At 43.0% G+C, this 25,801-nt stretch overlaps 1 protein-coding gene across 4 annotated transcripts in view; it reads left to right on the top strand.

Annotated features, from left to right (window-relative positions):
* Positions 1–25,801, top strand: part of SPATS1 (spermatogenesis associated serine rich 1) — a 1,192,417-nt gene that overhangs the window by 299,774 nt on the left and 866,842 nt on the right. Inside the window, exon 1 of one of the 4 annotated variants that reach the window (XM_044062694.1) lies at positions 10,221–10,457. The exons of the other annotated variants lie outside the window; for them this stretch is intronic. Coding sequence (XP_043918629.1) covers positions 10,390–10,457 — 68 coding nt within the window. The 5' untranslated portion in view covers positions 10,221–10,389. Of the gene's footprint in view, positions 1–10,220; positions 10,458–25,801 lie in introns of those variants that run through there. 4 annotated transcript variants of the gene reach the window in all.

Genomic DNA, 25,801 nt, shown 5'->3' with positions numbered 1-25,801 from the left:
TCCCCCTTTTCCGCTGATACCTCAGCTAATTCAGAAAGCAACCGCCTTGAGAGCCAAGTTGATTCTCATTGCCCCTTATTGGCCTCGACAGATATGGTTTCCGTTCCTACATCATTACCTCTTGGTACAGCCATGGCATCTGGACCCGGTTCCAGATCTTCTGACCCACCAGTCGGGTCAACTGCACCAATCCATACCTTCTCTCAACCTCACTGCTTGGTTGCTCCACTTCCATCCTTAGCCAGGCTTCCTATGATTTCTAATCCTGTACGGGATATCATAGTAGCTTCCTAAAATCTTCTACCAGAAAGATTTACACTAGTAAATGGCGACGCTTTCTTTCTGGGCAAAAGCTAGGAACATAGACCCCTATACTGCTCCAATTCATTTGGTATTGGACTTCCTAGCTGACATTTTTCATTCAGGATCCTCTTCTTCCACAGTGAAAGTTCAACTGGCAGCCATTTCAAATTTTCATATAGGCTTTTTGGACCACAACATTATGTCACATAAACTTTGCAAGGCATTCCTTCGAGGTATCTTTTTATTGAAACCTCCGATTAGAGACCCCCCACCACAGTGGGATCTAAATTTAATTTTAACATCCTTGATTCTTATCCCGTTCGAACCTGCAGCTGCCTGTTCTTTGAAATTGCTTTCTTCGAAGACACTTTTTCTAGTTGCCATTACTTCTGCCAGGAGAGTATCTGAGCTTCATGCTCTCTGTATTCGCCCTCCCTATCTAATATTCCACAAAGACAGGGTATCTCTAAGGACTAATCCGTCTTTCTTACCAAAGGTGGCATCGCAGACTAACCTAAATCAATCCATTGATCTTCCAGTATTTTTCCCGAATTATTCTGATAGAGCGGAACAAAAGTTACATTATCTCGATGTTCACCGCCAGCTCAGATATTATCTGGACAAGACTAAAATTTTTAGGAAATCTGATCAACTATTTCTATCCTATGCAGAGAACAGGAAAGGCCTTCCAGTTTCTAAGGTAACTTTATCTAGATGGCTGTCTTCTGTGATCACTTACATTTATCAGCTCAGAGGCAAAGAGTTGATTTCTAACCCAAAAGCCCATTCTACCAGAGCTCTAGTTACATCTACAGCTTTTCAAGCTAGACTTCCAATAGACACTATTTGTGCAGCAGCCACATGGGCCTCTCCTCATACCTTTGTTTCAAATTACAAATTAGATTTGGCCTCCAGAGACAGAGCAAATTTTGGTTCCATCGTTCTCAAGAGTCTGTTCCATTGAGCCACCCAGGATGGAGGTGCTAGGGACGCGGTCCCATCCAGCAAGAATGAAGGCGAGATTGACAACTTAACATTTAGAAGTTATGTACCTACCATAACGTTCCATGTTAGTTGTCTTCTCGCCTTCTTTCTTGCCCCGCTCCATCCCCCTAGCCTGGTCAGACCGGGAAGATTATGCATCTTCTATTAAGAGGTTATTACCTTTTTGTAGCTGTTCAACTTCTAGTGTCACTAGATTACGTTGATCCTTTCTAGAGGGTTATGATGTTATTTAGTATTGTTATTTTTCTTCGTCCTCTTCAGTTGGAAGAAAATATTGCTATTTCTTTAGCTACCAAACGAGATCTGGGTAGTCTCCGCCTTGCATCATGGGATATAGGGTTGCCTCGAGCTGGTAAAATTAGCTCTCGAGCTTAGCAAGTGCCGAGTCGGAGCCGAGGATCGGCTCCGAACCCATCCAGCAAGAAAGAAGGCAAGAGAAGACAACTAACATGGAACGTTATGGTAGGTACATAACTTCTAATTTTCTTTGTATGCTCTTAGGGTTAGTACTAGAACATAACGTATTTTTGTTTGTTGACAAATATTATTCGCAAACAGCTGGTGTCGCTATGGGCACCAGCTGTGTCAATTCATACGCTAACATCGTTATGATGGAGTATGCAAATATCCTGACCAAACAGAATAATAAGGTGATTTTATACCATCACTTTGTGGATGACCTCTTCATTGGTTGGGGAGGGAATCCACAGGAAATATACCACTTCTTTGAAGAATTAAATACAAGAAGTGATTTTTTAAAGTTTACTTTAACTGTTTCTCCAAGTAGCATAAACTTTTTAGATGTTACTGGTATATTAAATGAAAGAATTATTTCTACTAGAATGCACAGGAAACCATGTTATACACCTTCTTTTCTTTATCGTACAAGTATGCATCCAAATCATGTGTTCACCAATGTTTTAGTTGGTCAGGGTATGAGGGTATCAAGGTTGTCATGTGAAGAGGTAGATTTTACAAATGAAATGGAATATCTCCAGAATGCTTTTAAACAGAGGGGATATTCATCTTGTGAGATTAATGAAACTTTTAAAAAGGTATATGCTGAACAAATTAAGAGCAGTAAACCTTACTATTCTGAAGAAGTGGAACTACCATGTACTGATTACTTTACAAAGACTGATGGATTGCCATTGGTTCATTTGTATACACAAGACATTAACTTTGTTAGAAAAATGGTATATAATAACTGGCCCATGCTGATGGTTGCTGCCAAAACTTCTGATGTTGTAGGTCCTTGCCCCAAGTCTGTATATAGAAATAGGAAGAATTTAAAACAAATGTTATGTTATCCTTAAATTCCTAGGATTGATTTATTAATTGTGAGTGGAACACGTAAATATGGATCATGTAACTACTGTGTATACATTGATGAGTCACATTTTTTTAAACATCCAGCTATGGGTAGATTATGGGAACTGAGATGTAAAGCTGATTGTAACACTACATATTTGATCTATGTAGCTCATTGTACAGTATGCTTTCATTTTTATGTGGGGAAGACCAATAGGTCTTTGAAAGTACGAATACGAGACCACTTGTACTGCATGCAAAAATGCTTAACTTGTAGTGCCTTGGCTAAGCACACAACTGAAAATAGACCAAACCACACTTTTTTGTTTCAAGTATTGCATGTTGTTTATGAACAAGGAAGAGGCCCAATTACTAGTTTTACTGAAAATATTGAATTTCAATCGATTTTTAGATTAGCTGCTCACAAGCAGTATGTTTTAAATGAATTTATCTCTATTAAACCAGTTTTAAAATTGAAACGGCTCAAGAAATAGCCCAATGATTTTTGTTTTTAGTAATACTATAACTTTAAATATTTTGGAGGGAATTTTAAAACATTAATTGATGTTTACTATATAAAATCTAGGCTGTATGTGATTTCTTTTGTCTGATGAAGCAGACTGTTGAACCGTGAAAGCATTTACGTGTGGAATAAAGGATTGTGATTTTTATATTGTGGTTCAAGTGTTATCCTTCTTTGCTCTTGGGATTTACTACTATTTGTGTCTTGGTTTGCTTGCGCCTTGGGTTTTGGTTTTATTGTATTATTTTTTAATACCTGTCATGACAGTACTATGTTTCTGAGGAAACCCCATCTGTAGGATCATCTGCAGACTGGGCAGTGTGTAGTGCCTTTTGTTTCTTGTGTTACTCACAGAGCACTGTCTGTGAACTGCAGAAGCATAGTGTGAGGATTGCAGTCAGTACATGGCGACAGACATGAGAGTTACTGACCTCATATCCCTCATAGGACATATGTCGCAACAAACGCTGTTACAACAGTAAATGTATGAGGTTATCACAGCAACATGTCAATATTGGCCCTGTGTTTGTGCCTCCAGCTACAGCTCTGTCAATCTGTGTACATATGTTATGCAGTAAGAGGTGCATATGTCCTGTACACCATAATTTATTGACATCATATATGATAACAAGCCAGTGAGATATCAGACTGCGACACATGTTATGTATATTAGGGGTTCTCTTTGAGGACATAACCTGAGCATTCTGTGGTGGTGTGTACAGTACTGAGGTCTGTGTACTTAAGGTGATTGTCTACAGTGTGTGTATTGTGAATATGTACCTTGGCCTGTGTACAGACTGTGGTAGATATCACTGTTCTTGGTCCTGTTCTATCTGATGTTACATGCTGCTCTACTGTATGTTACCCTATCAGCTTACAGGTTTGTAGGGCCAAACACACACATGTCCCATACCACAGGCAGGCATCGGACCACACTGTGTATTGGCCCAGTATATGTAGGGTTAGTATGTCAGTGGCACATATGAGGATGGTGTTGATCAGATAGTTCATATAATGTAATATTACGCTAGCTACCATATGTAGCTGTGGCTGTGTTCACATTGGTTGTGGTTATGCACTTTCAGACAGGTGTCTGTTACTCTGTGCTGTGACATGCCTGTAGAGCCTGCTATATATGCAGGTACATGTGTATTCCCCCATAAGAAATGTAGGCCAATGTTGTTCCAGTCTGCCTGTAGCCTGCACAGTGCTTTGTTACATGCCTAGCAGCTTAGTGTACTTACCCAGTGTGATGTTTTGTCCAGATACTTGCCAGATGTACTGCTGCCAGACCACAGTAACAGTCATGTATGTCAGACAAAGCAGTGAGATGCTATACAGATGTATATCACTAACTAGTGGATAGTATGTGGCCATGGCACCTATGTACCAGTGGAGACAGGGGTGTGTGAATGCATAACCTATGGGGGCAAATGTATACCAGTATTTATGTGATATACCTATCTACATCCACAGTGTCAGGCTTGGTCCACATGTCCTGCACTAAGGGGTTCTGTGGATACCTCTGGACTGACCAGAGTGTGTCAGACTGTCCACGTTTATTGGCCATATCTCTACTGTAGTCCACAGGATCATTACTGTGCTAGCAGTGGTACTGTACTATGATGTCCATAAAATGTCTGTCAGTAGCCAATGGTGCACATGTTAAAAGCAGATGCGACCTCCCACATACAACATGTCTGTGAAGACAACTCCTATCACAGTAGCAATAGTCTACATATATACCTGCACTACATACCTGACACCCCCTTGCATTAAGAGGTTTGGACTATTGGGGCTGAGATAGGGCTCCACTCCATGTTCAGGACATGTGGTGGACATATATGTATATATTATCCATATATCTATATAGATATATACACATATACATATCGACATACATAGATGGATATGTATATGTACACACACATACACACACACACACATATATATATATATATATATATATTGTATATATATATATATATATATATATATATATATATATATATGTACACATATAAACAGTCAGATATATACATATACACAGCAGTATATGTCTACACATATACAGATAGAGATACATATGCACATATACTTATGGATCTCTACATATATATTGACAGTAATTGGTATATCAGAACAGATATGTATGCACATAAAGTTATAGATATCTACATATATATCTACATAAATAGGCATATCTGTACACATAGGATGTGCATAAGTCTATAGCTATATATCTATATATACATATATATATATATATATATATATGTATGTACATACGAAGAGATGTACACGTGGGCATATATATGTTGCACTATACAGATGTGTATACAGACATATGTATGAATATACATGTGTATGTACATGCAGACATATATCAACCTATTATATGTATATATCCATATTCCTGTCATGTGTAAACCTCACGGTTGTGTATACTCTCCCAGATGTATCTCGCCGTATGTATCTGCTGTGTGTACATTATGTTAAAACAACATATGTGATACAACAGTCATATTAATAACAAGTACTACAGAATTGTGGAAGTAAAGGCAATTGTTCAATACTAATCCATATGTATATTGACAGATATCTTGGAAAAACAACAGCTGTCTTTACAGTGGTCATGGAGTAGTGGTTAAGTGTTGTGACTTTAGTGTACAGGGTCCTGGGTTCAAGACCTGCAAGGGCTGTTCATTTTGTTGCTGGGCAGAACAAGGTCTGTTGGATACAGAGTGGTTAAGGCAGTTTTGAGCAGCTTTAAGAATGTTTGCGCGGGTTTTCATGAAGCTAAGCTACGGGTAAATGTACGGGCACTTTCACAGTGTAGGCTTCACTTACCAGTGCGTAAATCAGCTTAGCTGTTATATTGCAGCAATGTTGATACCTGCTAAGCATGGCTTAGCCTTGGTAACCAGTTCACACCACCCAGTCTGATAACATAGCAGGGTAATGTCATCTGTAATAAGTGTATGTAATGCCATGTACAATGCATGTGCCTATGTGCTGTCATTACAGTAGTAAGGGGTGTGTCATGTCTGGGACACAGATGTATATGAGGCCTATACAGCACTGTTATCCATGTGACTGTGTTACATACAGGGGTAGTAGCCCAGGGTACGTGCTGTCACACTGGAATATAGAATATCATGGCGGTACTACTGTTGACAGTGCCTACCCATGCAAGAGTAGATTGCTAAATGTAGTACTGACAACAGGCACACCTGCAGGCATAGCTGGACTCTGAGGCCTCCCTGTTGTATCCCTGGTGCGTGAGCTGTGTCACAGTATATAACCCTAACTGGGTAATGATCTGACATGTGGAATGTAACCGTAGACTACCGTCTGTACAGCACATGATAGCTAGGGCTCCTGAGATGTAGTTATGGCCAGGGGCGGCTCATGCTATAGGACTGTGGGACTGCAACTCTCCCACCTGTAAAATGGGTCCCCTACCTGTAAGCCCCCCCCACCATAGAACATATAAAAATAAAAAATATCTCCCACTGTAGAACATATAAAAATAAAAAAATATCTCCTGGTCACTGCACATGTGTGCTTAGTTCCTGACTGCTGTGTTAGGCAGAGCAGAACTCCAAGCATACATGCTCAGGCATTCCTGAGCTCCAGACTGCTCATTTAGGCAGCCTGGATAGGGAAGGCAGGAAACTCCACCCTTCCAACCCAGAGATCTGTGCAGTGACGACCGCACAAACTGGAAGGTCACCGGACTGCATCGCCCACAGGCTGGTCCAATAGCAGGAGGCTCCAGCCTCCTCACATTTCACGGGAGACCACAGTATGCATGGGCCAGTATGGAAGACTGATGCAGAGGAGTGTGTTGCAGAGTACAGGCTGTTCTGGAGGCAGGTAGGTGGTGATCACTGCAATGGCAGTGTGTGTGTGTGTGTGTGTGTGTGTGTGTGAGTGTGTGTGTGTGTGTGTGTGTGTGTGTGTGTGTAATGCCCAAGTTGCTTCATGGTGTGGGTAGAAAATAAGGATTGAACCCTGTACCTTGGGCCCAAGTGACAGGAGCCTGAATTCCCTACCCACCACCATTTCTAAAACATTTGCATATGTTTGCCTCATAACTGTTCTGTTCCTCATAAAATCTGTGGTTTCTGCATTTTTATTACTTAAAACAGACAGTAGTGCAGTGGTGCAGTGGTAGCAGTTTTGCCTGACAGCTATGGGTTGTCTGGTTTGATTCTTGGCTGGGGTGCCTTCTGTGTGTAGATATTAAGTAAGTTGTCATGTAGCCAATACATTGAAATATTTTTTTCTTCTACACTTCATTTTGTCTTGATTGGACTCTCGTAATGACGGTTTGGCACCCAGGGCAGCATATTTAATTAAAGTTCCAGTTGTTGTGGTTTTAAACATAGCTCCACCCCGTTCTAGTTGGTCACACCCCTTCCCATTGGCCCCACCCTTTCAGCTGTCTCCTGCAGCCCCCCTTTAATTTGAAGTCACCAGCCACCACTGGTTATGGCATACATATTGTTGTCAAATGTCTATCTGTCAACATATTCATCCTACTGCATAGCTACTTGCCAAGCTGATGACTGTCAGTCCCTGTACAGATGTGCAGATGGCAGGTATCCTGCTGGGATATGTACAGGCATCCTAAGCTTGACTGACACTGACATGTCTGCTTAGCTGTGTAAGATGTGGCACATATTGGAGATAACACCCTATATGTACCACATGCCAGGGGTACCTTCACCACACTACCACAGTCAATTGAACATGCTTGGGTACAGGTCTCCATCACAGACACTAACCATGTGTTGTAATGCATGTTGCATGCATGTCAACTTGATCACCTCAGTGGCTATGTGCAGGAGGCACCTGGAGGAATGGCTGATGCATGCCACTCTCACCCTGAGGGTCACCAGAGTAGTGTCTGTCGAGAGCTTGCCTGCTGCCACATGGCAGGTGGCAGGATGCCACTGTACACACAACCCCTACACAACCCATCTCTCCTTGGACAATAGCTAGGTACACAGCTATGACCACCTGCTGAGATGCATCCCAGTAGTGACACATGTGTATGTGTGCATGACTGAGTATAGCAGTGTCTGTGTGTTAGCACACCTATACGTGGGAATTCCATGAGGGCCTTAACAGCCACCACAACACCCTTTGCCATAGTCAGTTGTGGCTGCTGCTGTATGGGACATTACATGTACCCTGTTAAGCTGCTCTTCATACCGGCTACATGAGCCATGCAGTACCATCACAACAGTGCTGTACAAATGGGTTGATAGGCATGGGATACCCCTTGTGTTTTGGCAAGTATTTGTATGTGTGCATGTCCGTTTATCTGTAGGGTACAGCATTCCGAGGCCACATACTCCTAATACAATACCCATTGCCACACAGTAGTACAGATAGTGTTGTTGCTGCCCATAGGTGAGGCATGACAATGCAACACCCTGCTATGCATGTGGCATGTGCATTAGATGTATATCCCTGTAGTACCACTGTTGGGATCTACAATGGATTGTATCGCACCATCAGAGTGTCATCATGGGTTTCAGGGAGTACAATATCCCTTGGGGGATCTGGGTGCTGTGTACACTGTCATTACACCAAGGTACACCCGGTATATGTCCCATGTACCACATCATGGTTACCACTGTCACCATCAATCATACAGGTAACTGTTACCACAATCCCGGCCAGTTATGCATGTGCTGTGTGCAGCCTACCTGTAACACATTGGACACATGGTCAAGTTAGTTAGCAGCGCTAGGCCCAGGTCTCTTGGATGTGTGTCTGCCTGTTATGTGTCTGTTAATGTGTATATGAAGGTATGTCACACTATGTATTGTCCATATACACCCATTACATCCCCCATTATCATACTGTAAATGTCTGGGGCATACCTCCCAACCATACCGAATTACTCGGTATTTACCGAGTTTTGGGGTCCAAATGAAGGGGTGCCACGATTCCCGATTGGCACCCCTTCATTTCCGATTTTTTTGCTTCATTTTTTTTATTTTTTTAAAATTCACTCTGTCGGCGCTAACGTCATCACGTTTGCGATGACATCAGTGCCGTCAGGACTACCAGCCAGTCGGAATTGAGCTCAAGGAGCTCACGTCATTATTTCCAGCTGGCTGCGAGCGGGAAGGAAAATACAGCACCGACTGAGTACTACTAGGCAATAACACACTATTATTCACTAAACTATGGCAGTAATGCCTTTATTTTTTTCCAAGCTGGCTGCGACTCTGTGAACAGGAATACAGCACAGCAGCAATGGAATTACAGGCAGCAGTGCTATTAGTTTTATTTTTCCAAGAAGCAGGCAGCGTGAGCAGGTAAGCATGGGACGGAACGTCCTTATTCTTTACAGAAGCAGTAATCACAGGCTGAAAGATCCCTGTGGAACCTGTGGCTATAGCTTAACAAAAGAATTAGGGGGGACGTTTTAGGATAGTGTGGTGGGAAGAAGTAGCATTGCTGGCTGTAATTTTTTTCAGAAATCAAGAAGATCCAGCTGCTGATGTCAGTTAACTCTGAGAAGTTGTTAGTCATTCTCTTCAGAAAGGTACAAGTACGGTGTTTGCTTTTAGAAAGTATGGTATACAAAATTTGAGGATGAAACTTTATAGTTTATTATATTGTTATATGGTGCTTTATCAGCCAAGACAGAGGGATTCAACAGCAAAACATACAACCTCTTTTGTCTGTTCTCACATGTATCTGTAGCCTAACCTGAAAAAATAGGACAGTGCTTATTAGCTTTAATTTATTAGTGGCTGGCTGCACACACACTTTTGTTCTACAGAGAAATAGAGTGTCTTTTTTTCATGAAATCAGTTTACGGAGGGTAAGCTTTGTATTTCTGAAAGAGGGTATTGATTTTTAAATGCAGTCTAACATAGCATCAGAAATGAATACTGAGATGCTACTGCTGAACAGTAGTTTGGCGGGATGCGCTTGATAGGCAGATCTTGCATTGTTTTATATAACAACATTTTGTCATGCTGAGCATGCTGATCTCTAGTCTGCATTTTTTTCTTAAAATGACTAATTTAGGAGATGAATTATGAGACTAGAAATTAGGTAGGCTTCTTAGCTGTTTTGCATGGATGGATTAGAGAGAAATAAAACGGCATCTTTTGAGATGTAGGTGTCATTTTATGCTAAAAGGTAGTGTCCTTTTGCAAAGAGCCTCTAAACTGCCAACCCCCGGCTTAGTCTCATTTCATGAGCTGTAGGTGATGCTTTCCTCAAGTCTGTGCTATGAAATGGAACAGTCACTGCATGCAGTAATGCTTCATGCCCGCAGGTAATGGCAAATGACTCAAGTCACAACTCGTGTTTTTTTTTTTTTTTTTTTTTTTTTTTTTAATAATTACTTCAGCTGCTTGTCTGATGTGTAAATGCTTGGAAAGAATAGCTTGGTCTGGAGATTTTTAAAACAAAACAAAAAATGCTTTTTGATTATTTTTCTTCTGTACTTGCTTTTCCTGTTGAAAGTGAAACAGCAGTTTTGTGCTTTCAAGTCGGAATTGTGTGACATGCATTTGTGGAACAGTAATCCTCAGTAGAGAAGAACTTGTTGGCATTTGGAAGTTGTCTTCAGACTGCATTCATAGTGTTTTAGCCTAAACAAGAGAAAATCTCCAATATGTAGTTGCAAAATGTCTGAAAGAGCCTTATTGCTGCAGTGCCTAATGATATTAGACACTTGAGCTTTTCTAATAGTTATTCTATGGACATGTTTGAAGAAAAGGTTGTGATCATGTTAGAATTAACTAAATCATGGCAGCTAGGATCACACATGCTCATAACGTGTAGTTTAAACGTCTCTAGTTTCTCACTGTAGAGATCTGCAGCAAGTACAAAATTGTATTTTGTCAGCAACATTGCTTGATGTAAGAATTAAATAATATGGTGATATTATGAGGCAAGATCAGTGGTAAAACATTCCGACCTAACTGTAGCTTTCTATGTCACAGAAAGTAGGTTAGTCAGAATTGTTTTCTGTTAGTCTTCCTTGAGATGCCGTGAAGTAAGTACAAATCCTGGTTTCTTCTATCTAGAAAGTACTTAAGGGTGAGTGAAGACAGATTGCTAGTTTCATTCTTTTCCAGAAGAGTAAGACTTGACTTTTTTGATGGAAGAATCTGCTTTAAAGTTTTGATTTCATTTATATACATCTGCACAGTGTTTACAGGAAGTTAGTGGAAGAGGAAAAATTAGTGGTAAATCAGTGTCATACGTATGGTTAATAGTCTGTTGAAGAACTTCATTTTAAGCTGTTAATTATTTTCTTTGGTATAGCTGACAATTCTGCTCATAACATGCAGCAGTGTATTTATACTAACTTACAGGCCTTCCATTTTAGACTTTGAAATGTACAGTGAAATATCACAGTTGCTTAGGAAGAGTCATTTGGTGATGGCTAGATTAGTTACATGCACTGCCAGTTATGGTGAGGTAAACCAATAAATTCAGTGCCAAAAAGTTTATAGTTATGGTGAGGTCACAGCACTAATAATGTATATAGCATTAGTCATTGTACAGGAGGAAATCAACCAGAGCTGCATATGGGGGTATAACGTGTGATAGATGTGGCAGCTAGGAAGTGATACCTCTTTGACATCTGTAATACTACAGTCGGTGAGACTGTAATAATGTTAGTATATCCCTAAGCTAATTGCTGTTCTGCATATATCAGCATCCTTCATCCAGGGAATGCAGTTTGTTTTAATCAAAGAAAAAAAAAACATACTTGATACAACAACAGTTAATTGCTTTTAAAAACTGATCTTCGATTTTATACATTATGATAGCTCTTAAATATTTGTATCATTAATTAGTCTTAATGTTTCAGTGTTTATCACATTATTTGAAATTATTATAAATTACTTCTGCATACGCATCCATACATTCAATAGTAAATAGTGTGGGAAGAAATAGCCAGGGAATAGTGTTTGTGCATTGATGTACTGCAAAATGTAAAAATAAAATCCAAATAATCATTGATTGTAGAAGTAAAGCAGTATGCACACATTAGTGTTTATGGTAAATGGGGCAAAATAGCCAGGTAATAGGACATTGGAATCTGGTGCCATATTTTGGTTGGTTGTTCTTCAGTTTGCGTTTGAAAGTTGGTATCCCACAATTCCATCGGAGTGGGTGGGGTTACATAATTATGTATGCAAATTAGATGCTAATCAGCGTACAGATTTGTACCTATTTTTCATGGGCCTTGTCCAGATTTTTGATGTTTCCAGGTTGAGAGGTATGGTCTGGGGATGTTCTGCATGTAACATGTAACCTGGGACACACCTCACCCTAAATGCTGTGTGGTGTGTGCAATGGAAACCACACACTTCAATATCACTACATACCTAGGTAGGGGTCTAGTCCCAGTGTTGTCAAGTAACACTGTGCATGTATGTGGATGGGTCTAAATCAGGTTGCAGATTATACACATTCCAGCGGGTCACCTGTCCATGTGGCACAGGCAATAACTGTTATACAAACCTGCGACATGTGTTCAACTGTACCCCAGATATGTCATAGCTATGGTGTCACCACAGTGCCGTACCCCATTGTGGAATATGACTGCAGACCATCCTCATGCTGACACATGTACACCTGCAACACAAATGGATAACATTATAGAGACCATAATCAACCAACGTTACTAACACCTATAATGCATCATTGCTGGACGGCTACACTATATGCATTACACTTTACTCCTTACAACATGTTACACTGCAGTACTGTGGTACACTGTAGTACAGTCACCATGTGCATCAGAACCATATTAGCCTGTCCCTGCATCGATGGTATGGATGACAGGGATGTGGCACAGGTATCATCATATGCACAGGGTGTCTTGTTGGTTTACCAGAGGCCAAGGGTGGGACATACATATGACACCATGTGTGTGGGTGAGGGGTGTACTTAGCTGAACTGGGCGTGGTGTGTGTAGGTATGGGGTTGCCCTAGGTGTGTTTGTATAGTGTGCAGGTATGCATGCACACAGTTCTGCCATGTGGCTGCCTTACACAGGTGTTTATGGACAGCTGCAGACCATACCTGGCAGGATGTGCAGTTCACTGCCTCCGCCCATAGACACGTGGACTGTACCTGCCAGGGGTTCCATGGGCATGTCCAGGTACACGCCCTGATGTGCTGCTCTCACCTGACGATGACAAATGTCTGCTGGTACCAGGTCCCTCCTGTGACTTGCCAGGACCACATGCTCGTGGCCTGCTGTGGTGTGGTGTGGACAGCACCCCCCCCCCGCAGTGCCGGGGCTGGTACTGCCACTGCGGGAGCCTCTTGGTATCCTAGCATGTTCACATTGACTGCCAGCTATTGGCATTGCTGGCCTACGTCCACGTGGCCATCACCGCACTCCCACCACACGTTCAAGCAGGGGCAGACCATGGTCGATGAGGGCCTTCATCTCACCAGACTGTCTATCCATGAACTCAGTTAACGCATGGATGGCAGCTTAAAAACCTCAGCTTTGGCCGGCTAAGAACTAGCTGTATTCAACTGGACGTATAAGAGAATTTAAGTACCTTTATCTGCACTTTTTTTTTCAAAAATACAATATTTAAATTGATTTTAACTGTGTTGCAGGAATATTAACTGAACTGGAAGTTAGTCAGTGTTTGCTGAATTTTGTTATTTGCTAGTAATTACAGGTGTGGGGGTAGCCACATTCTTTGATTTCCTGTCCTTGCCTATTTAAGTGGTACAGTGTGAAAAATGTTCTGCTTAAAAACCTCAGCTTTGGCCGGCTAAGAACTAGCTGTATTCAACTGGACGTATAAGAGAATTGAAGTACCTTTATCTGCACTTTTTTTTCAAAAAATACAGTATTAAAATTGATTTTAACTGTGTTGCAGGAATATTAACTGAACTGGAAGTTAGTCAGTGTTTGCTGAATTTTGTTATTTGCTAGTAATTACAGGTGTGGGGGTAGCCACATTCTTTGATTTCCTGTCCTTGCCTATTTAAGTGGTACAGTGTGAAATATTTTCTGCTTAAAACCTCAGCTTTGGCCGGCTAAGAACTAGCTGTATTCAACTGGACGTATAAGAGAATTTAAGTACCTTTATCTGCACTTTTTTCCCAAAAATACAGTATTTAAATTGATTTTAACTGTGTTGCAGGAATATTAACTGAACTGGAAGTTAGTCAGTGTTTGCTGAATTTTATTTGCTAGTAATTACAGGTGTGGGGGTAGCCACATTCTTTGATTTCCTGTCCTTGCCTATTTAAGTGGTACAGTGTGAAATATTTTCTGCTTAAAAACCTCAGCTGTGGCCGGCTAAGAACTAGCTGTATTCAACTGGACGTATAAGAGAATTTAAGTACCTTTATCTGCACTTTTTTTTTCAAAAAATACAGTATTTAAATTGATTTTAACTGTGTTGCAGGAATATTAACTGAACTGGAAGTTAGTCAGTGTTTGCTGAATTTTGTTATTTGCTAGTAATTACAGGTGTGGGGGTAGCCACATTCTTTGATTTCCTGTCCTTGCCTATTTAAGTGGTACAGTGTGAAAAATTTTCTGCTTAAAAACCTCAGCTTTGGCCGGCTAAGAACTAGCTGTATTCAACTGGACGTATAAGAGAATTTAAGTACCTTTATCTGCACTTTTTTTCTAAAAATACAGTATTTAAATTGATTTTAACTGTGTTGCAGGAATATTAACTGAACTGGAAGTTAGTCAGTGTTTGCTGAATTTTATTTGCTAGTAATTACAGGTGTGGGGTAGCCACATTCTTTGATTTCCTGTCCTTGCCTATTTAAGTGGTACAGTGTGAAATATTTTCTGCTAAAAATCCTCAGCTTTGGCCGGCTAAGAACTAGCTGTATTCAACTGGACGTATAAGAGAATTTAAGTACCTTTATCTCCACTTTTTTCCCAAAAATACAGTATTTAAATTGATTTTAACTGTGTTGCAGGAATATTAACTGAACTGGAAGTTAGTCAGTGTTTGCTGAATTTTATTTGCTAGTAATTACAGGTGTGGGGTAGCCACATTCTTTGATTTCCTGTCCTTGCCTATTTAAGTGGTACAGTGTGAAATATTTTCTGATTAAAAACCTCAGCTTTGGCCGGCTAAGAACTAGCTGTATTCAACTGGACGTATAAGAGAATTTAAGTACCTTTATCTGCACTTTTTTTTTCTAAAAATACAGTATTTAAATTGATTTTAACTGTGTTGCAGGAATATTAACTGAACTGGAAGTTAGTCAGTGTTTGCTGAATTTTGTTATTTGCTAGTAATTACAGGTGTGGGGGTAGCCACATTCTTTGATTTCCTGTCCTTGCCTATTTAAGTGGTACAGTGTGAAAAATGTTCTGCTTAAAAACCTCAGCTTTGGCCGGCTAAGAACTAGCTGTATTCAACTGGACGTATAAGAGAATTTAAGTACCTTTATCTGCACTTTTTTTTAAAAAAATACAGTATTTAAATTGATTTTAACTGTGTTGCAGGTATATTAACTGAACTGGAAGTCAGTGTTTGCTGAATTTTATTTGCTAGTAATTACAGGTGTGGGGGTAGCCACATTCTTTGATTTCCTGTCCTTGCCTATTTAAGTGGTACACTGTGAAATATTTTCTGCTTAAAAACCTCAGCTGTGGCCGGCTAAGAACTAGCTGTATTCAACTGGACGTATAAGGGAATTTAAGTACCTTTATCTGCACTTTCTTTTTCAAAAAATACAGTATTTAAATTGATTTTAATTGTGTTGCAGGAATATTAACTGAACTGGAAGTTTTGACTCTGCTGCCCCTCTTGTAAATTTGTGTTTGGATACTCCTTCTGGGCCCATCTCATTTGCTCACTCAACTGAGTGCAGTGAGGTCATATTCTGATTTCAGGCACACCTACTGTGTACAAAGAGAGCATCTGGGAAACAGAAAAAAAATTTTAAGCTTGTTTCCTGCCTTTCCTGTTAAGTGGTATAGACTATTTGTAGGCTTCTGAGCCCCCAAGCCCTTCTGTGTTGGAGGGAAGCCTTCTAGCTTAGTTTTTTTTCTTATAACTAGCCAGTTTTCTAGTTTCAGCACTCAAATCTGTTTCTTTGATCTCAGCACTTGTTCAGAAAAAAAAATTCATCTGCTTTTACTGTACTTGTGTTTCTACCTACTTTATTTTACTTTTGCATCATCTTAAAAGTACTCAATTGTATGTATTACTGCTTGGTGTAACTCATTCTAAGCCTTTTGGTTTAAACACTTGGGCTTCGGACCAGTTGTTTTGCACTGAGAGGGTTTGTGGTCTGCACTGTAGTGGCAGAACAGGTAGCTTACATCCTTCTAGGTTGGGAACTGCTGATTGAGAGCCAGTGTCTGTTATTCTTAAAGTGTATTAGTTCTGGTTTAAGCACTTGGGCTTCAGGCCAGTTATTTTACATTAAGAACGTCCGTGGTCTACACTCTTGTGGGAGAAGAGGCTGGACTCTGCCCTTCTGAGCTGGGAATTTCTGGTTAAAGGTTTATAGTGCCTGACTATTTGAACTGTATCTTACTGAAATTGGTACAGCTTGTTTGCTGTAGCATAGACTAGATCCAGGCCTGCTGAATCTAGCTTTGTTTATATGCTTATAGGTTCATAGGTTCATAGGTTCATACTAGGCTATCTGCCCTAGGGCATTTATAAGCCTAGCCAGAATGTGTTTGGCTTTCGCCACCCATTTTAAATTTATTTTGCTATGCCCTTTTTCGAGGTTAATATACTGTGCCTCTGTCTAACAGTGACACAGAAGTGATACCCGGGGTAAACCTACGATCTCCCATCCACTCATCAAGATTCCTCTTGAAGAGAGTCAATGAGGGACTCTGCCTAATTGTTTGCTTGTTATTTCCCTGGAACGCTAATTCCACCTAATACGCGGCTTCTAAGCGCTTCTGTGGATCACTAGTGATATCTGCATTGCTTACTGTACTTATTTCCTTGTTTCACTTGAAAGAAAGTTACTGTTTGTCGTTTTTGCATTTAAGTTACCTGTAACACATTGCTCTTAAGTTACCTTGCACTTGCTCACTAAAGCAATTATATAAGTCAGCACTAAAAATTAAAAGCACTACACCCTCACTCCCCACTGGCTCTTGTTTTCAATTATAAAGGAATTCCCAATATTATTCTAGCATGTCAGTTGTCAATCTCCTCTCCGGTCCAGCTGGTGAATCTGGGAATCTTGAGGCAATGTTACAACTGCCTCATGTACACAGACAACCCTCTCCTCCTCCCAACAAATTCCAACACTTGTGAGAGATGCAACCATATAGCCAAACTGGAGGCTAAGCTCTCTCAACTCAGTACTGGCATAACCAGTCAGGAGGAGAAGGAAACCACACTCACTACAATTCCAGTCTCACATAGCCCTACCACGACAGCAAACCAAACACATAATCACACAAAACATACTCGGAGGCTCTAAATAAAGATCTGCCTAAGCAGCAGAGACCTCCAAAGCAGACACCCAAGCAACCGCTACCCCAAAACAAAACACGTGCAACACATATCTCACAAAGCCAGTGTGCCGAACAGTCACAGCCCTTAAGACTAAACAACACACCTGATACACTTGTAATAGGTGACTCTATCGTCAGGCACACTGACGTCCCGCTCACCAGGCTGAACAAGGAGAGGGTCACGGTGAGCAGCCTGTCGGGCGCTAGGATCCGCCACATAACACAAGCACTCAGGTCACTCCAAGGCAAGTACAAATATGACTCAGTCATTGTCCATGCTGGTGTGAATGACCTGAGACGTACCTCCCTGGACTACATGAAAAGAGACATAGAGGAGCTCTCTGAGCATGTAGCCCAGGCCGGTATGACCCTGACATTGAGTAGCATCTTACCCTCACCAAGAATGATGCCACAATATGAAGACAAGATGATCAATTTCAACAATTGGCTTAAGTACTGGTGTCATTCAAAGGGGATCCAATGCCTGTCAGCTTGGGATGATATGCTCGACAAGCCACGATGCTTCGCTAGGGACGGCTTGCACCTGTCACCCCTGGGGTTTCGGATATTGGCAAAGGCTCTTGCTACCCCCATAGTGCCTTTTTTAGGCAAGGCTCAAAAGACAAACCCACCTCCATAGGTATCACAAGGGATAACAAACTAAGAGTAATGCTACTCAACGCCAGAAATCTAAACCTCAAGATGCACGCACTCGAAACTCTCCTTAGCATGGAGGACATCGATATCTGTGCAGTAACAGAAACCTGGTTCAGGGCTCCCGAGAGCACTCCAGCACTACCAGGTTATACCTCATACCATGCTTTTCGGCCCCAAAACTTGGACCGAACCACAAAAGGAGGGGGTGTATCGATATTCATCAAAGATACCCACACCTCCAGGTTGGTGGGAAAGCACGAAGCATCAGAGACTATCCATGTGCAACTAACAGTGGGTAAAACTGCCTTCCAGTTTATAGCCTGCTACAGACCACCCTCCCAAACCCAGGAACCCCACTCGGCCTTCCTGAGAACACAGGAAAATATGAAGGTCTCTCCAAACACCATTATATTGGGCGACTTCAACTACCCAAACATAGACTGGGAGCATTACTCTAGCTCCAACACCTAGCCCAAAGGTTCCTAGAATTTATAAACTCAAATGCTATGGAACAACTTGTTACCACTCCCACAAGAGGGGAAAACATACTGGACCTGATCATCACCAACATGGGGACTCTATGCTCCAGACCAGAAGTGTATCCCTCACTGGTAAGATCAGACCATAAACTAATCTCACTGGATATTCACATCCCGACCCCACCCCTGCCCAGAAAACCACAGTGAAAAACTTCTCTAAAGCAAATTTCACACTCCTCAAAACCGAGGTGGAATCCTTCAAAGCCCCGGCCTGTGGAATATACGCGCCAGACCGCAGAATCCTTTATAAACGCATTCTATGAACACCTTTAGGAATGCATGGATCATGCGATCCCAAATAAAACCAAGACCCAATCCTCCAAAGGCAGACGTCCTGTCTGGTGGACCCCAGCCATAAACAAACTATACAATAGAAGGAGGAAGCTACTAAATGATAGAGCAAAATCCCAAAAGGGAAGGCATCACTGATCAGTATTAGCAAAAACTACGGGCACTCATAAAATTGTCTAAGGCCAGCTTCGAGAGAAAAATTGCACAGGACACTAAGGATAATTACAAGGCTTTCTTTAGTTATGTTAGGAACCTGGGTGGTAATTCCCAGATATGCTCAGAATTAGTCCAAAATGACAAAAATACACGAACCCACAGACATTGCCAACATCCTAGCTGACAGGTTCAGGGCAAACTTCTCCCCACCAAAAGGGCAAATATCTATCCCAGCAGAGTGTTGCCCCCCTGACATCTCAGATGCTCAGGTAAGAGCCGCCCTCTCCAAAGCAAAAAACACAGCATCAAAGGGGCAAGACGGTGTCCCGGGCTGCGTCCTACATGAACACCAAGAAGAGCTAAACCCAAACATAAAACTACTGTTCAGTCTCAGCCTTACTACAGGATATGTGCCCAAAGAGTGGCATACAGCAACAGTGGTCCCTCTCCATAAAGGTGGTGCCTCAACGGATCCTGGAAACTATCGCCCCATAAGCCTGACTAGCTTGGTCTGCAAAGCTATGGAAAGGATCATCATGGACCTCATAAATAAAGATATTGGGGACCTACAGACACTGGATCCTACCCAGTTCGGCTTTGTTAAGGGCAGATCCTGCCTCTTAAACCTGGTTGATTTCTTTGAAACAGTCACCAAGGCCATTGACGAGGAGAAGGTGGCCCACACAGCCTACCTGGACCTCGCAAAAGCCTTCAATACAATACCCCACTCGGGCATTATAGATAAGCTCACCAGCTTAACTATAAACCCCTATGTCACTAGATGGATTGCAAACTGGCTCAAGGACAGAACCCACATGGTTAGAATTGCTGGAGCCATGTCAGACTCCAAACCAGTTACAAGTGGTGTCCCACAAGGCTCAGTCCTGGGACCTCTCTTGTTCGGTATATATTTCTCAGTGGTACAGGCCAACACGGAAGGACTGTGGCTGACCAAGTTCGCAGATGACTGCAAACTGGGCGCCATAATTGACTCTCCAGCCGACACAAGCATCCTCCAAAAGGGCCTCATAGAAACAGACAACTGGTGCCAGAGCCATGGCCTCAAGCTAAATGCCAAAAAGTGTATAGTCATCCCCTTTGCCCACAAATTACCACATAGGTGGTAATCCATTAAGTACAGAAGAAGTAATTAGGGACCTGGGGACCCAAGTTTATAGCAATCTCTCATTTGACAACCACGTGGCCAAAGTGGTTAGAAAAATATTTTATATAGCCCACCTAATCATGAAGGGATTCACATCTAGATCAGGGGAGGTCATCGTGCCTCTTTACTCATCCCTCATCAGGCCCATAATTGAGTACAATGCCTCTTTTGGGATGTACCTTACCAGACACCTGCAGCAACTGGAAAGACACCAAAAGTACCTCACCAAGAGGATCAAAGAAACTCCAGCTCTACTCAGTGGCATACCGCCTGTTCAGAGGCGATTTGTGCCTGACGTATAAAGCCATGTCCAACCTGGAATTAATGGACATGCTGCACCTCAGAAAATCCAAATCCCATCGAGCTACTCGCTCGAGAGACTTGAACCTCAGCACTGAAATAAATAGGACATGCTGGAGGGACAGATTCATAACCCAGAGGCTCCCTTCACTCTGGAATAAAATCCCAGTCCAGGTTAGGCAGAGTCCCTCATTGACTCTCTTCAAGAGGAATCTTGATGAGTGGATAGGAGATCATAGGTTTACCCTGGGTATCACTTCTGTGTCACTGTTAGACAGAGGCACAGTATACTAACCTCGAAAAAGGGCATAGCAAAATAAATTTAAAATGGGTGGCGAAAGCCAAACACATTCTGGCTAGGCTTATAAATGCCCTAGGGCAGATAGCCTAGTATGAACCTATGAACCTATGAACTAGCCATTTCACGGGCGTTGTCACTTGCAGATGTGAGAGCAGCCGTCTTCAGCCTCAAGCCCTGTCTGGTGTAATGTTCTATCTGATATTGTTAATCCTTGTTCATTCCTTAGGCATGGGTATCAGTTCCGACCTCAGAACCGAGCCAGCCATTTTCCAAGCTCGTGTCAGCTTCAAACTCTCGAGCTAAGCTCTTACCCATAATCCCCCTCTCCCTGTTGCCGCAGATTTTATTTGCCGCATTGCCATTTGGTCGTGTCAAGCTGCTTTTCTTGAGCTAAGTATAGTTATTTGTTGTCAAAATAGTCATTTATATAACTTTTTCTGTCAGAAAAGTTTCTATTTCATTGTCTCTTACCCTATCGCATCTAGCAACCATATTTTCTTGAGTTTTTCTTCTCTTTTCTCTACTCATTTTACTGTGAGGTATTTCTCCCCTACCATCATTGGTAATCTTCCCTTTTCTTCATACCTTCGGGTATTCTTTTGTACCATTGCTGGTACCCCTTTTACTATCCCTGTTTTCTATCATGGCAGATAAGAAAGGTAGTCCGGGTTTTAAAAGGTGTTCTGATTGTGGACACAAATTACCTTCATCTGATACACACTCTTTGTGTGTTTATTGTTTGGGGGCGTCCCATTTAACTGTTGACCCACCCTGTACTATCTGTGAAAATTTCTCTAACAGAACCTTTGTTAGAAAGGAAAAACAAGTTGTTGCTGAAGGGACTTCTTAAATCTCCCTTTTCAGGGACTATTTCTGAGTCGGAGGCCTCAACCCATCCTAGAGCCCATAAGAAAATTTTGGATGTTCCTACTAAGGCCCGGCTAAGGACTCCCGCCAACCAAAACCTAAAAAGGCTAAGGTTTCTGCTCCGGAGCTCACTCAGTCAGCCCCAGTGCTTTTGGTGCCTAGACCTTTGGCACCGAGGCCTTCGTCTCCATTACTGATTTCAGCTCCATCGTCTCCCACAGCCTTTACTATAGTGGCACCGAGGGGCTCCTCGGTTCAGACTATTACCACTGTATCAACACCGACCGCTCAGTCGGCACAGACTTTTACCACGTCAGCGCTGACATCTTACTCGGAACCGATGCCTCTGTTGTTGGCTCCAATGTCAGTTCCAGCTTTGGTACCAGGAACCACTTCGGCACCAACCCTTGTGTCAGTGCAGACCGTGACCTGAGCAACGATGACTTCCTTGGTGCAGACACCCATAGTCCAGTCTCTCTTGGCACCATTGTTGTCAGTGTGGTCTGGTGAGTTTGCCTCTTTTGTGGACAGGCCTGTTTCTCCCTCAGTCTCCGTGAGGTCCACTAGAATCCTTTCCGAACACAATGTGCTGCGTCTTGTGGACCAAGTGCTTTTGGCCAGAGGTATCCCACCCCACAGGACCTATCCTTCCTTGGGAGGTGATCACCTATCTCCAAAGACCCCTTCTTATTCTCCTCCTTCATTGCCTTTGAAGTCCATGGATATAGCACAGTCCTCTCCCTCTGCGGTTCCCTTTATGGATCTCACTAAGGAACCACAGTTGCCTTCGTGGCAGGAAAGTTTTGCTACGACCCAGGATGACAGTTGTGACATGCGTAATTTGCTTCTCCACAGCCGTCTGGGGACTCAGAGTCAGCAGGGTCAGCCACTTAGGGGAGGGGTGACCCCTCTCCTGGACATTCACTCCTCTTCAGGTGGACCAGCCTTCCAACTGATGGAGAAGGCTTTTGCTTCTGCTGGCAATATTGGACTGTCTATCCCCCGCTCTCCTCTGATACACTGGTTTCACATGTCGCACCCAGCGGACACTGGGTTTAAGGGCCTCAGGACATATTCCCGCAGGAAACCCCTTTTCCGCTGTCTTCCCCAGCTTCTCCCTCTGAGGAAGTCCACCGGAAAAGTGTGTGTAAGAGGAAGCACATGGACTCCACAGAGGAGTCCATCACTGAAGACACAGACTTTGATGAGGGGGAAGGATCCCCTTGGTCACCCTCTGAGGTATCCTTCGGTGATATCTTCGAAATCCTTAAACAGAGAGGTGACTGGAAACCCTCTAATCTGACTTCTGAGGAGTCTGTATTCCTGCAGGCTTTTCGTGTCTGGCCTCCTACCTCCTGGGTTACTCCACCTGCCGATGAACTTGTCCAGCTCATCATGCAGCATGCGTGGAAGGCTCCTGACACCGTCAAGGCTATACCCCGGAGGCCAGATAAGATTTTGTCCCCTCCTGCTGCGGATCCCCATTGGTCAAAAGGTCTTCCTGTGGATGCTTTGGTGGTGGCAGCTGCAACAAAAAAGGATCTGGCAGAGGAAGAAAGCCAGACTGTCCACCTGCCTAACAAAGAGTCCCGGGCCCTGGACAGGATAGGGAAGCGCACCTTTCCATCAGCGACCTTTGCTATCAGGTCCCTGAATTATATGGCACACTTTACCAGGCTTCAAAGCGATCTAATTTCCGAGCTCTCTGAAACCTTGGCTGGTGGCATGTCTGATGAGGTCCGTGACAAAGTGGTCTCTCAGCTGGCCACCAGTGAATCAATTTCTTACTCCTCTATGCGACTGATATCTCACACATCAGAAGGAGCAGCTAGAGCGGCGGGTTCAGCTGCGGTCTTGAGACGACATACCTGGATGGCTTGAGCAATTTCGTGAAACCCTTTAAGGCTTCCTTTCTTAATGCTCCCATTGAGGCCTCTTCGTTGTTTGGACCAAATGTTAAAAGCACACTAGCCTGATGTGAACAGGACGGTAAGATCCTTTCTGCCGTAGGTGTCTGTTATTCTTCCCCTTAACGTGCTTTCTCCCAAAACCAAAAGATTGGGAAGATATGGTTCAAGAAATCTCAGGGTCCTTTCAGTGACACACAGGCTAAGTTCTCCCCTAGAGGCAGAGGGAGAAACTCACCGGGAAGATGCTCCTTTCGGGGTAGAGGGGATCCGTGTAACCAGGGTTCCAGGGACTCTTTTCCTGGCCAGTCCTACCAGTGCTCCTGAAGATCGGCCTAACTCCTTTCCTCTGGAGGTAGTTGAGGGTCATTTCACCTTGTACCCTTCTGCCTGGCTAACCATCGCCACCGATTCTTGGGTACAAAGGATTTTAACCAGAGGCTATCATATCCCCTTTGATATTTGTCCTGTCCCTTCAAAAAACCTTCCCGATGTTCCACCCAGTCAAAGGGAAGAAGCAGCACTAGAGATAGAAAAGCTGCTAAGAAAGGGAGTCATCTAAATAGTCCCTCCAGAACAGATAACAGATCCGGATTCTACTCAAGACTATTTTTGGTGCCAAAGAAAACCGGGGACTGGAGACCAATTTTGGATCTCAGTGTATTGAACAAGTTTGTGAGAGTACAAAAATTCCGGATGGTCACAATACAGTCTATCCTCCCGCTTTTGGAAAAAGATGATTGGATGTGCTCGATAGATCTTCAAGATGCATACTACCACATAAAAGTGGACAGGCCATCAAGATGTTTTCTGCGCTTCCGTGCGGGAGCCAGTCACTACCACTTCAGAATACTGCCCTTCGGACTCTCTCCAGCCCCCAGAGTGTTCACAAAGTGCATGGCAGTCGTCACAGCTCACTTGCGACTTCAAGGATTCCAGGTGTTTCCATACCTAGACGACTGGCTCATTTCTGCCACCACCAGGCATCTACTGGAAGAAGCCCTGGCATACTCTCTCCTTGCTGCACAAAAGCTAGGCATAACCATAAACTGGCAAAAATCCAATCTCACCCCATCTCAGTCGACAGAATTCATAGGGGTTATCTTGGATGCAAAGAACTGCAGAGCTGCCATTCCAGAGCACAGAATTTTAAGGATAAAACAACCGATTCCAATCCTTTCAAGGAAGAGATCCACAACTCACTCGGTTCTACAGCTGTTGGGTTCCATGGCAGCCTCCATTACCATTGTCCCCCTGGCCAGGTTTCATATGAGGCTTCTACAATGGCTACTGCTCACCCAATGGTATCCCTTTCAGCATCCACTTTCAGCCATGATTCGAGTAACCCACAGGTGCAAACAGGATTTAAATTGGTGGATGACACACAATCTGTCACAATGGTCTCGCCCCTTCTCCCCCCAGCAACCCAAGGCCACAGTGACCACGGACGCCTCCCTGATGGGGTGGGGGGGCTATGTCAGGGATAGACAGTCCGAGGCACTTGGTCCAAACTGGAGGCCCATTTGCATATAAATGTTCTAGAGCTAAGGACGTTGTTTCTGGCGTTGCAAGCATTCCATCCCCTGCTGCCGTCTGGAACAATTGTGATTCAGTCAGATAACATGGCGGTGGTCTGGTGTATCAACAAGCAAGGTGGAACCAAATCTTACCCCCTTTGTCGAGAGGCCATGAGGATATGGCAATGGGCGATGGTTACCAACCGTTTTCTTCTAGCAACGCACATTCCCAGGAGTTCCAACGTGATAGCAGACAGACTCAGCAGGTGCATTCTTCAACCTCACGAGTGGTCCCTGAATCCCTTGATAGTGGCGGAGACCTTCTACTGCTGGGGCCGTCCTTGCTGCGACCTCTTTGCATCCCCGACTAACTACAAATGCAGCAACTATTTTGCCCTGATTCCCCCTCTGGGACAGTCACCCAGGGACACACTAGTCCACAATTGGCCCTCGGGTCTTCTTTAT

This window comes from Protopterus annectens, chromosome 2.part1, assembly GCF_019279795.1.
Source record: "Protopterus annectens isolate FY-2018-M chromosome 2.part1, PAN1.0, whole genome shotgun sequence".
Classification (NCBI taxonomy): domain Eukaryota; kingdom Metazoa; phylum Chordata; order Ceratodontiformes; family Protopteridae; genus Protopterus; species Protopterus annectens.
The sequence above is the reverse complement of the archived record's forward strand: the minus strand, read 5'-3'. Positions and strand labels throughout refer to the sequence as shown.